This window comes from Cebus imitator, unplaced genomic scaffold (assembly GCF_001604975.1).
Source record: "Cebus imitator isolate Cc_AM_T3 unplaced genomic scaffold, Cebus_imitator-1.0 Scaffold283, whole genome shotgun sequence".
Taxonomy (NCBI): domain Eukaryota; kingdom Metazoa; phylum Chordata; class Mammalia; order Primates; family Cebidae; genus Cebus; species Cebus imitator.
Window position 1 is genome coordinate 400,363 of NW_016107598.1, and position 13,064 is coordinate 413,426.

General features: G+C 39.7%; 1 protein-coding gene across 6 annotated transcripts in view; it reads left to right on the plus strand.

Moving 5' to 3' along the window:
• The first annotated feature begins 4,362 nt into the window (after positions 1-4,362).
• Positions 4,363-13,064, plus strand: part of ADAMTS3 (ADAM metallopeptidase with thrombospondin type 1 motif 3) — a 295,119-nt gene continuing 286,417 nt past the window's right edge. For all 6 annotated transcript variants that reach the window (XM_037728897.1, XM_037728899.1, XM_037728900.1 and 3 more), the window contains exons 1-2: positions 4,363-5,044; positions 6,346-6,373. In XM_037728897.1, the coding sequence (XP_037584825.1) occupies positions 4,976-5,044; positions 6,346-6,373 (97 nt within the window). In that variant the 5' untranslated portion in view covers positions 4,363-4,975. The remainder of the gene's footprint in view (positions 5,045-6,345; positions 6,374-13,064) is intronic.

A 13,064-nucleotide genomic window follows, 5' to 3' on the forward strand; every position in this document is an offset into this window, starting at 1 on the left:
CTCACTCTGTTGCCTGGGCTGGAGTACAGTGGTGTAATCTCAGCTCACTGCAACCTCTGCCTCCCAGGTTCAAGCGATTCTCCTGCCTCAGCCTCCCAAGTAGCTGGGATTATAGGTGTGCACCACCGTGCCTGGCTATTTTGTATTTTTACTATAGATGGGGTTTCACCATGTTGGCCAGGCTGGTCTCAAACTCCTAACCTCAAGAAATCTATCTGCCTTGGCCTCCCAAAGTGCTGGGATTACAGGTATGAGCCATTGCCCCTGGCCCCTGTTGTTTGATTTTTAAAAATCTTTTTATGGAACTTCTGAAAACTTTTGTGAAAAAGACTCAAGTGGAAATAGCTTATTCACTGACAGTACAGAAACAATGAAAACAACTCCCTACTCATTTCACTGAAGAAGTAATAAGTAGAAGTAAATATTCACTTGAAGTAGAGACAGTAAATATTCACTTCTTCATTCATTTAACAATTATTCTTTCAGTGCTTATTATGTGCCAGGCTGTATTCTATGAGTACAAAAGTTTGACATCCTAACTCTTTACCAAACTAATGTCTTGGTTAAAAAAAAAATAGGCATAATGTACATATAACATACTTGATTCTCTGATCCATGAATGAAAGAAATCAATATTATATAAAATGGGAGGGTGCTGTGTGAGAGGAAGAGACTGAGGATGACTCTTGCTTTCAGTGAGCAACAAAATAATTCTGTACATGCTGCTCTCAACTCTGTTTTCTCAGTTTGCATGTCCTGGAGCTGTGCTCTATGAGGATATAGGATGTGGGAGTGGAAAAGATTGACTTAGGCCCAGCTTTCACTGTCCTATAGTGGTGAGTCCCGTGTACCTACTCTAATATTCCTTTAAGCTAGTTCTAGGTGTCAAGAATCCTAAGATGAGGAATAAAGCTCATCAGCAGACACGAATAAAATGACACAATTTTGCCTGGAGATGTTCAAGGTGCAGTAAAGTACTGTGCAACTTTTGTATGATAGAAATTGTGTGAGATATTGGTGATAGAAAGTAAACAAAACAAAGATTAAGACCTTCAAGGAAACTGCAATTTAAAGAAGGAGGTGGATATAAACCTAGCCACCTATGATGCAGTAAAGTTTTATACTTATACTTTGAACAAAGTTGACTGCAGAACTCTCAAATTTATTTGATCATGGGAAGAAATTAAAAATTGTAAATGTAAAAATTGTAATGTATCTAATAAATATCGACAGAAGATTATTAGTTATAGTAAGAGTATGGGAAAGATAAACAACCAAAAGGAAAAACCAAAAAAGAAAAAAAAAACTAATAAATGAATTTTAAATGAATGCTTTGCTGTAAGAAATGACAAAAATTTTATTCATTGCTTTAATACACAATAAATATTGGGTATCAGAATGTCATCAAATTATGACATTAACCAGTCAGACTTCAACAGAAAAGCTCCCACAACTCTCTGCTTACTTAATTGCTGCCCATATGAGGGTACACAGGTTAAAATGTCAATATATCAACTGATTTCAAGAAACTTATTTTAAAAGAGATGATTTTCCATTAGGGAGACTAAATATATATGGCTACATTTGAAATTATTTATATGCTTAAAATATATTTTGAAAGAAAACACAGTACAAGCATTGGTGTAGTACTTTTGTGGAGCTCCTATTAGCACCTCCTGTAATATGATGCTCTTTGCCATGTGGACAGGAAGAGAAAGGGTGCTATGGACTAAGAAATCAATCACTATGAGTGAGAATGTGAACTTGAGGGTGTGTTGAAAACAACACTGTAGCCTGAGCCAAAGGGATTTGACATGAGGCAGTCTGGTAGGGGTCAGTTTTTGAAAGGAACTCAGTGACTCTGTCTCTGACTCCTAACATCCTCTCTGGTAAAATTAAAAGTCAATCACGTTTCAGCGTTAACATTTTCCTGTTTTCTTTAGGCCTTGCCATGTTTCATTACCAATGAGCCATCTGTACCTATGCCATCAGTTTTATTTAAAAAATTACCCTGAAGCCCTTACACGTTCTAGACAATGTGCTAGAGTTGACATGTAAGATCATGTTTATTTTCATGAAGAATTTGCAAAAGTAGTATTATGAAACCAATTTTATAGTTGAGAAAACTGAAGCTGAATCCTTATGAGAATCCAGCCTATCTAACTCGAAGTTCATTTTGCTTTAATAGTTGAGCTTTGTAATGGCATTTCCCTATGTGGGTTCCACAGAGGATAAAACATGAGAAAAAAGAATTCTATGGTCAAAGGAGATCAAATTGTGCTACATCTCTCCCTTGAAGACTCACATTTTTTTTTTGGTTTAATAGGCCCCCTGAAGTCTGAAAGAAGGAGATCTGTTTTATTTCCTTCATCTAAGTATTTCATAAATTTAGTTGACTATCAGAGAATTTTCCTTTTCCTGGTAAAATGTTTAATATTCCAGGAAATACTTTGGGAAACTATGCCTTAGAATATATTGGGAGAACCCTATTAATTAGAACTCATTTAGAATGAAAAAAAAAAAAAAAAAAAGCCTTACTGTATGCTCTTAAGTTGATCTTTGTCAAAGTGAGAGTCATGACTTATTGGGTTGTGAAATCAATTAAGTCCTCATCTGCAATTGGGGTGGGGAGGAAAGAATGGCAAGAAAAATATCAAGGTTGTTACATGCAGTACAGGTAAGTACTGAATCATGAAATTTTTACTGGCTCGCTATGCAATGTGCATTTCTCTCTGTGGTCATGGCCAAAAACGTCTGAAGCCACTACTTTCCTGAAAGTCACTTGAATTGCTTGCTGTGCCAGGAGTTAGGTGATAACTAATGTCTGAATGTTGTCAAATTAACACAAAAGGGCCTACTGTAACACCATGGTTAAATACATTATTTGTTATTACCTAAAATCAGAGGATTTTAGATCTCAAATATCTCATAGGGGAGAGACCAAAATAGATGTTTAGTCTGACTTGCCAAGGTCAGACAGCTGTTAGCTGGGTCTGGAACCTAGATCTCCTGATGTGCATCTCCAGTATTCTTTTACTTGTCAGTGTAAATTGACAAATTTTTAATGTATGGAATGCTTAGGGTCATTTCTTTTTAATGAATAGAAAAACCTGGTGTAAAATTTAGCTAATCACTCCTGGATAGCTAGTCAATGACAGGTTACAAAAATGCTACAGGTTTTAATTGAAATAAAAAGTAAGATAGAGATATTTCAGTGCTGGGGTGTAATTCTAATTCCAATTAATTAGTAAATGACCCAATACCCTGCTTTACCAGGTGGGGCCAATTAGTTATCTAATTCCTCATCTGTGTATGTAAATGTCCTCAATATGAGTTTGAGAAGACTTAGCAGATAAAACGTAAGTGAACACCAAATCTTTCGATGCTTAAGTTAAAGGCACAACTATCACTGTACCTCTCTAGGAATAAATAATGAATCGAAGTTATAGGAAACCCTCCAAACTCACATTGCTTTTAAAAAAGAACAGGAACTATGACTTATCCAAGCATTTCATAGCAAGATAAACACTAGCTCGTTTTATTGTAGAGAGGCCTACTTCAAGACTCTGTCCAGCTGAAGTCTTGAAGTTCATATCTAAATTTGTGCCTACTCACTCCTGGCTAGTGGACGGGTCAGTGGAGGTTGGAACTATTTCCTTTTCCTCCTGCCTGCTTTCTGGAAAGCACCCACAGGTGTCTACGCTTGGGAGGTGGGCCTGGGCTAGGATTCCAGCAAACTCTCAGGTTGGTGTCATTTCCTCTAAGGAAGCGCTAGGCCACAGTGGGCAGATATCATTTGATAACTTAATCTGGGTGTGAGGAAGAGTCCCTGAGGCCTGTGCACTCGAGTGATAAACCGAAGCATCCGGGTGAGTCAAGGAAGGGACGCGGTATCTTTTAAAACTAATATAAATGAATAAAGCCTAAACAAGAGCTTAGAGAAGGACACCCACTCCCAAAACGTGGGGGTGACTGGTGCCTGGAGGGGAGATCACCGAGTGGTTAAGATCTGGAGGTTCCAGGGCTTCTCTTCGGGGAGAATTCCCTGGCTGGGAGAACAGTGGAGGCTGGAGGAGGTGAATTTCCTACAGCCCAGGACCAGCCCTAGGACCCTCCCCCTTCCTATAATTAACTCAACTGCGCGTCCCGCCAGTCTGGACCCGTGGCGCCCCTGGACCCTCCCCTCCTCTCGCCCTAGGCGGAGAAGGAGAGGCTCCAGGGTGGGAGGTCGAGCACGGGCCACACAAACCCCGGAGCGGTCTCCAATCCTGACCCGGTGCGAGGGGCGCGGGTTCGGGCCCCGCGTGACGTGGGCGCCACGGCGGGAGGGGCCGTCCTGGGAGCTCCGGCCGCCTTATTAGCGCCCCGCGGGTCGCCGGCAGCCAGCAGACTGCCGCGCTGCGAGCAACAGGAGCCTGCGAGCGGCCCACTCCTCCCACCTCCTCCGCCTGCCTCCTCCTCCTCCCCTTCGCTCCTCCCGCCCCCACCTCTGCGTGTGCGGCGGAGTCGCCCTCTCCCTGCCTCTTTCTCCCGCTCCCGCTAGCTCGTCTCTTTCGCTAATACTTCCCCCTGCTGTGCTCCGGGGAATCCAAGCATTCTCCGCGCTAACCTTAGGGACCAATGGTGCTCGAAAAGCCTCGGAAAAGCTGCTTTGGGCAGTGATAGTTGGAAAGCCCCTCGTCCCTTCCCCCTCTCCCGGGCGCAGCCCGTGCCCGCCTGCAGCACCTTCTCGCTCCTGCACGCTCTGTTTGGGGTGAGAAGGTGAAGTGGAAAGAACTGCAGAGCAGAGGGGGCCAGTCTCAGAGCTCAAATTTCATTTTCATTGAAGCAAAGCACAGAAGATCATTTTTTTCTATTTTGCATTTTTTCCTTTCCTTTTTTTTTTTTTTTTTTTTTCTTAAAGAAACTTATTTTGGGGGGGGTTTGCTCTGGGCATTTGCTTTGCCCAGTAGTTGGAAAGTGAACTCGACTCGTGATGGTTCTCCTGTCACTTTGGTTGATAGCAGCCGCTCTGGTAGTGGTTAGGACTTCAGCTGATGGACAAGTAAGTGGAAAATAATAACAATATAAAACTCAAACCCAACCTTTTCCCGAAAAGTTCCTCCCCTCTCTACCCTCCTCTCTTTCCTCCTTCTCCTCCCTCCCTTCCCTGTTATCTTTTGCGTTCAGGAACGGTGTTTTGAGGGCTGGGCGCAGCGTGCAGGCTTTTAAGGGTGGAGGGTTGAGTTGCACGGGAGGCTGTGACTCCCACTCCAGGAGTCCAGGCTTGTCACACCTAGGGCTTCACCAGTCTGCGACATTCGTAACAACTCCTGGTGACAAATCGCAGCCAGTTCCCATCCTCGCCGCGCCATCTGGGCTTCCCCTTTCTGGAGGGCGGTCTCGGCGCTTGAATGAAGTTCTGGACGCTGGGTCTGGGATCCCAGCGCTCTGGCTGCTGCCTCGGGAGTTGGGTTCCCGGGGCTTTCTCTCGTCCGAACCGACTCACGGTGTTTTTGTGCAGCCGGAGGCGGGGGTTTCAGGAAGTCCTTGAGCCGGACAGGGAGAGATCCAGTAGACACGTGTCCTGGGAGGACTACTGCGGGGTTAGGGTTTGACAGTTGGGGAGGGGGGCTGGAGATGTTTCCTGCCCTGCGTTTTCCTGGGCAGAGGCTACCGGCGCCGGCCGCCTTCTCCCCTCCCCCTCTGCACAACTCCTCCTCTTTTTAAAGCTAAGTTTAGTGCAGCTCTGTTTCTTTTCGGCCCTGCCTCCAACCCTTTGGAGACTCAAGGTGAAGCCCGATGCTCTCAGAAGAGTCCTTGAGAAGGCTCCGCCAGGGGAGCCGTTTGTAGTAAATCATATCAGCACTGGGCCGATGGGACTTTGGGTACAGAATTTCTCTGTTACTTTTCCTGGCTTCTCCCGGCTGCCTGTTCTGATCGACCTTAGGGTAAAAAGTAGAGAATTGTCTAGTTGAGTCCTGACCTTAAATCTGATGAATCAGGCCCCCTGTTAGGCTTCTTTTGGCCAGTTTAAATTCATAGACTGTCTTTTCTAATCCAGATCCAGTATGAGTTTTCACAAGAGATTATTGAGTGTCAGGATTTATTTTCGCTGGCTTCGTAAGTGTTAAAATGAAAAGGGGTAAACAATTCCCTTCCCCAAATTGTTATGAAATTGGCTCATGCTCCTGTCACGAGAACCTTCTACAAACCAAGGTGCAGCCTTTAGGCACCAATCCCAGTCTCTAGCATCTCCTGATTAGTTAGCTCCTGGAAAGCATTAATGGTAGAAATAAAACTCACAAGGTGATAAGATGAAACCCAGTAACTGTTTCTTTTTCTTGCTTTCCCCCTCCTTTCCAGGCTGGTAACGAAGAAATGGTGCAAATAGGTAAGCTTTGTTCTCAGATGTCACTCTTATCTTAAGTTGAAAGTAAGGGAGTGAAGTGAGCTAAGCAAAATATTGTTTCTGAAATGTTTCCCATTGGTGGTTAAAAAAAATAATTTGTAGTCTCCTAACATTCCTGTTCTTCTCTTCCTCTTTCTGGAGGAAGGTCCCACTTTCCCTCAGGCTAAATTATAGTGAGGTAAACATTCTCCTGCAGTTGGGCATTTCAAGCATCAATTTATTACTGTCTTTGTACAAGCCCCTGATATGCAGTTGGAAGGTGATGGAGAGGCTGGAAGATGATATGGAGATGAAAGAAATAAAATCAACTTCTGTAGCATTTTAGGAGGAGCACATTTGAGTACAACAGAAGGCAAGAATGCTTCATAGAAGAGAACAATGAGTACAGAGGATGGAAATTTTTCTCTTAGAATCTTTCTTGCTTTGAGTAAATCTTCTGATGACTTCTGTTATTCAATCTGCTTTAAAATAATTATCCCTTATGTGAAAGATAATGTTAGACCTTTTGCTAATATCTAAAATCCCAATACTACCTGATGCTGTGAAGATTCTTACTCCCACTTTATGGATGAGGAGACTGAGATTCAAAGCATGTCAGTGACTTGTAACAGGTCACTCAGAAGTCTGTGGTCTTTCTTGAAGCTGTTTAGAGTAATGTATTTGTTCTGAATGCAGAGACTGAAAGTCATCTGGCAAGAAGCCAGACTACATTCAAAGTCTTTTCATACACATTTTACTTGGATTACTTTGAAAGATAATTTTTCTTTTTGGCAGAGTATTAGTCTCTGTAAATTCTGTATTTGTCAGGTGAGATTGTAAAGCCTTCTTTTAGGAGAAAAGTTTTTATTACTGCTGCTGCAAACATAGCTACAAGTCATTGGCTGTTTATTAAATGCCAGGCACAGTGTTGATTGTTTCATGTACATTATGTCCACTGATTCCCACAGCCACACTATGAAGTGGAGATACAGATGAGGAAAATGAAGCTTGAGAGTTTGCATAGCTACCTATTACAGCACACAGTGGAGATCCACAGTGTTAACTAAGATGGATTTCTTGTTAACTAAGAAACCCAAGAGCCAGGCCCAGAGGTGTGTATGTAGCTTGTGATGTATGACCATATATCCAAATGCTCCTTCCTACTCAGTGCTTTTTTATTTTGATTTTTTATTTTTGAGATGGAGTTTAACTCTTGTTGCGCAGGCTGGAGTGCAATCAATGGCATGATCTCGGCTCACAGCAACCTCTGCCTTCCAGGTTCAAGCAATTCTACTGCCTCAGCCTCCTGAGTAGCTGGGATTACAGGCATGTGTCCCCATGCCCAGCTAATTTTTTGTATTCTTAGGAAAGACAAGGTTTCTCTATGTTGGTCAGCTTGGTTTCGAACTCCCTACCCTGGGTGATCTGCCCCCTTCGCCTCCTAAAGTATTGGGATTATAAGCATCAGTGCTTAGCATTGTTAATATTTTCCCAAGCTTAGACCTCTATGGCAAGAGCAGAACTATGGGGAGGAAAGGCACTGATAACTGCAGTAAATAATAGTGTTTATGAAGAGATATTTGTCATTTATAGTTGATAGCATTCAGCCATCAATCCTTATCTTTTTAATGAAGTTTTTTTAATGAACTCTTAAACAAGTAGGGAGAAGAAAGTTTGTCTTATTTTTAATTACTTAATCATTTGATTACTTATACATCCAGACTTTTCAGTATACAAATTAAAAAGATGTTAAGAGCACCCATTCCACCAAAAAGTTTCATAAAGTATAATATATAACTTTGATTAAATTTTAAGATAGAATTAGGATGCGCTCATATAAGAAGCCCTGGATTGAACCAAAGTTTGGTTCAGTTGTTTTGCTAAGGTAAATTACTTTGATAGCCCTTTCTAAGGTGTGCTTAAATAGTACAGGTGTGCTTAAGTACTACAGGTGTGCTTAAATTTGGCAGGAGAGAGACGAGTCAGTATGAAAAAGAGGAGATGGAATACTCTTAGATCGTAGTGCTGAAGATTTACTTGTCCCTATATTCCTCTGTTTCATATTTCTCTCTTTTGTTATCACCATTCTTATTTATCATTTTCAAGATGAATGAAGAGAAGAACAGATTGAAAAAAACAGATTTTGGCCCACAGGTCTTGTGATAGCAAAAATATAACTATCACTTCACTTTGGTTTATGTATCATATGTAAGAAAATCTTATGTACAATAATTAGTTTTACTCCCCTGTCCCCATGTGTAAAGGCACTGCTAACCTGGATATTTGGTGAAATACACTCCTGAACACATAACATTTTTTTCCTATTAACTGATTTAGAGGTAGTTTTATATAACTGCCTGGGGACATGTTATTTGATCAAAGATATATTAGGAAAGACAAATAATGTTTGTAGATTTTATTTATTTATTTTTTATTGCTCAACAAATTGGCTTAAAAACATTCCATGGCTCTGAATAATTTCTAAATAATTTAATGTCTCAGGAAGAGTTAGATATAAATTAGTAATCAACCACAAGTTGTTAGGAAACTAAATTTAAAAAATACTTCCTATTGAAAGGTAATGTAGATGTAGGAGAGTGCATATAAGTGCACTTTGCCGATTTTTCACAAAGTGAATGCTCCTGTGTAGCCAGCAGCTGGATCAATAAGTTGTACATTACTGGCACCCCTGCACATCCCTCATGCCAGCTGCTAAGCATTCTCCTCTTGTGAAAGGTGACTACTCTCCTGACTTCTAACAGGATAAATTAATTATGTGAGTTTTGCATGCTCTTTATGACTAGAGTCACAGGGTATGTACTTCTTAGTATTTAGCTTAGAAGGTCAATTTTCAAAAATATATCTTACATGCTTCAACCCTCAAGATGAGGAAGCCTTTTATTTAGGTAAAGAGAGAAGGCAGTTTGTGATGGGGACGGGTTGGAATATGTGAAGTTATGCCACCAATATAGTGCTTCATACAGGATATTGCCTCTTTCCTTCTCTCTTCTGCCGATGGAAAAATACCTTCTTGGTATGTGGGAAAGTAGGATTCACCCTAGAAAAAAATGGGTAAGTAGGTTTTGAACCTTGACCTAGTTGTTTGCCTCTTTATCAACCAGATAGGAACTGCCTCTCTAACCACCTACCTATGCCCCACCTACCTACACTCATGTATATATACATATATATCTGAGCGTTTTGAATACGTTTCTGTATATATGTGTAAGTATGTTTCATGAGATCATTGACATATTTCTAGGGCATATCAAGGAGCACTTCCATTTCTGACTCAGAGTGTGGCCTTGGTAGGATGCCTGAGGTAATTGTGGGAAACTGTCCCAGCCGGTCCAATTGGGTAAGGAGGCTTGCTCAAGGACATGCGTGGCTTAGGAAATAATCTTTGTTCTGTAAAAACTGGAAAATCTGAAAAAGAATTCTTTGAGTCCTTTTGTTTCATAAGCCACCACTGAGATGGCTTGAGTATCATTTGAGGAAAAAGCATTGTGATCCTTTAGTGTTAAGCTGTCTTCCCTTTTCTGACCCCACTTGGAATTGGGCATATCTTCCCTCCCCTGATTCCTCTTGGAATTGGGGCATCTGTCCTATTTCTGTTCCCCAGTTGCAAATTCCATTACATCCCAATCTTAAAAAAATAAAGTTGCTAATCATGTTCTCTCAGATATCTAGTTTACTGAGAGATAACTTTTCACCATTTTCAGGTTTTGGTTTGTAAAGTTTAGTGTGAGTCTTACCTAGTTGTTGACTAGTATGCATTGTCACTAGATTAACCCTCATGAGAGCAAAGACTTTGTTTTGATGCCAGTTGTATCTCCAGTACATAAAAAAGTGTTTGGTAGCTTGTGGATCCTCAAATATTTGTTATTCAGTGAATAGATCTAGCAAGCAGTATATTATTATATTAAAGTTTATCTGTGTTCTGAATTTCCTTGAATGTTCTTGTTTTGTGCCTTTCACCAGACTTAATTGGTCCATAAGAAAATGAAGATGGTGACAATGGCTATACAATTAATTATTCAATGTTATCAAAGCCTCTTGGGACTCCTCTTCCACCCTGCAAAGCACAGGGACCTAGGCCTATCAGTTTTTAATATGGTTCTGTTTGTGCTCAATATGTATTGGGTAAATTTAATCGAATTCTATGTGCAGTTTTAGAATACCAACTAATTTTTTTTTTCTACTACAGCCTACTTGGGATCATTTGCCCCATTGCTGGCATCAGGAAAGATAAGCTAAGATTAAAATCTGTCAATCCAGTTAGCCAGCAGCAGTACTAGAAAGTGTGGTGAAGGAGGTTTAAGGGGATCCTTTGTAAAATTTAGAATTTTAGCTACTCAAGCCATTACTCTCTCTTGTAACTAAAGATAATGGAGTTGGCTTTACTGATTATCCTTCCATTGAACATAATTATGGTTAATGTTAACTGCTTCAAGCTTTTTAGGTGAAGATTTTATGAAATGCAACATGCTATCTATCACCAGGAACTTACTGTTGTTGTTTAGCTAAAATATTTCTTACTCATTCTTTTGCTGCTTTTCCTTGTCGTTGTACCAAATAATCACAATATTGCTCAGAATTGTTAAAACACCCTCAAGGTCACCTCTGCTTCCAGGACGATGATCTTTAAGCATTCTTTGCTTTGAGTAGCCAACCCAGATTACCTTGGAAATCCATTAGGGATCATTCCAAATTGTCTGGTAAAATCATGAGTGGTTTTGATATGCAGAGTTGGGTTATTGTGCTTGGACTTGGAAAGGTTATATTGACAATGATGACTTCAGTGGAACTCCGATGCTTCCTTAAAGAAGATTGCTGTTATCAGAATTTTGAGAATCGTCTCTTTAGTGTTCCTGTAATAAAGATCAAATTTTATTCCTAAACTATACTACTTCTATTATTATAAGTTGTTGAATTTTTCTTTTTGTCAGTTTTTCCCAGATTGTTGATGTCTTACAAGTACCTACTGTAATTATATTCTTTAATTTTTCTGCGTTCTTCAGATTTTTCAAAATCATTCCAATTTGCAAACTGCTATTATAATTTAGCATATTCTTATTCAGACTTCTTTCAATACACACACTGTATTTTTTGTATAACTTTTTGTTTTGTTTAGTATTTTAGTACAATTTTTCCGTATAATTACACGCTCCTTGTGAACTTCATTTTAATCTCATCATACTAATAAACCCTAATTTGTATAATCATTTTCCTAATGGTATTTATTTTCCCATGGTAGTGAACATTGTCGCACAGTGTTGTGTATGCATATATCATTGCCTGCATTTCATGTGACTACTTTAGGAGAGAGCCCCAGAAATTGGTTACTGAGTAAAAACAAATTAACATGATACATTTTGAAAAATGACTTTTGAACAAGTCTGTATGATCTGAACTCCCACTAGCAACAAAGGAAAGTATTGATTTTTAAAATTTCACTTTAGAATTAATTCTGTCCTTTTTGATATTTGAATGTATTTTTTAAACATTTGTTTATACACTCTGAAAGATGCAGTGAATTTATCATTTGTCTAACTCTCAAGTACCTAATAAATATGACTAATTATATTATACAAATGTCTTTATAATTTTATTAGTACTACGAGAAGACTCACCTACCTCATAGAGTAGAATCTGAGAGTTGTATGTTCCTTAAAATGGATAGTGAAGCAAGGGAAGTTTCCTAGCATAGCAACCCCTGTTCCTGCATACAATTTATCCATCCTAATTTTCCAAAGAAGTTGACATGTATTTGCTGACTAACTGTAAATCCCTGGGAGAAATTTTGCGGTAAATGTCAGTCTCTTGTTTATTAAAATGATTGCCACAAATTCAGCATGATGAATCTTCATGGAATTTAGAGCAAATTGTGAGCAGCATGAAACAGTATATCTTGCTCTTAAAGTGATTGATAAAAACAAAAATAGCTATTAGGAAACTTGTAGCAAGTAGAATAGGATTAAATATATGATTCCTCAAACACTGTGGTCATAGATATTATATCACATTTCCAACAATTTTTCTTAATATTTAATAAGTGTATTTTTATATTAGATATGCAAACAAAAAGAATGATCAATGGCATTATTCATGAGTTCCAGTTCTCTTTCCTTTACATGTAAAAACCTTTCTCTTTAACAATAAGGTTCGTTCCTCCCTCTTTTCCCTCCCTCCCCTCCCCTCCCCTCCCCCTTTTTTTCCTTTCTTTTTCTTTCTCTCTTTCTTTTTTTCTTGACAGGGCCTCGTTTTGTCAGGGAAGCTGGAGTGTGTGATGCATTCATGACTCACTGCAGCCTTGACCTCTCTAGCTCAGGTCATCTACCTGCCTCAACCTCCTGAGTAGCTGGGACTACACTGACCCCATTTCTTAATCTAAAATCTAAATTGATATATCCAGGAGATGACCTATTAATATTCATATTTCCTCTATCAAGTGGTCAGGAGCACTTACACTGTTGACTGTGTAGTTTAAAATCCTAACTCCACCACTTTCTAGCTGGTGACCTTTACCTCTCAAAGTGTTACTTTCTTGTGTGTAACATAGGCATAATACATTTTTTAAAAAAATTTAATTTTAAGTTCCAAGGTACATGTGCAGGACCTGCAGGTTTGTTACAAAGGTAAATGTGGGTCATGGTGGTTTGCTGCACCTGTCAACTGAACACCTAGGTATTAA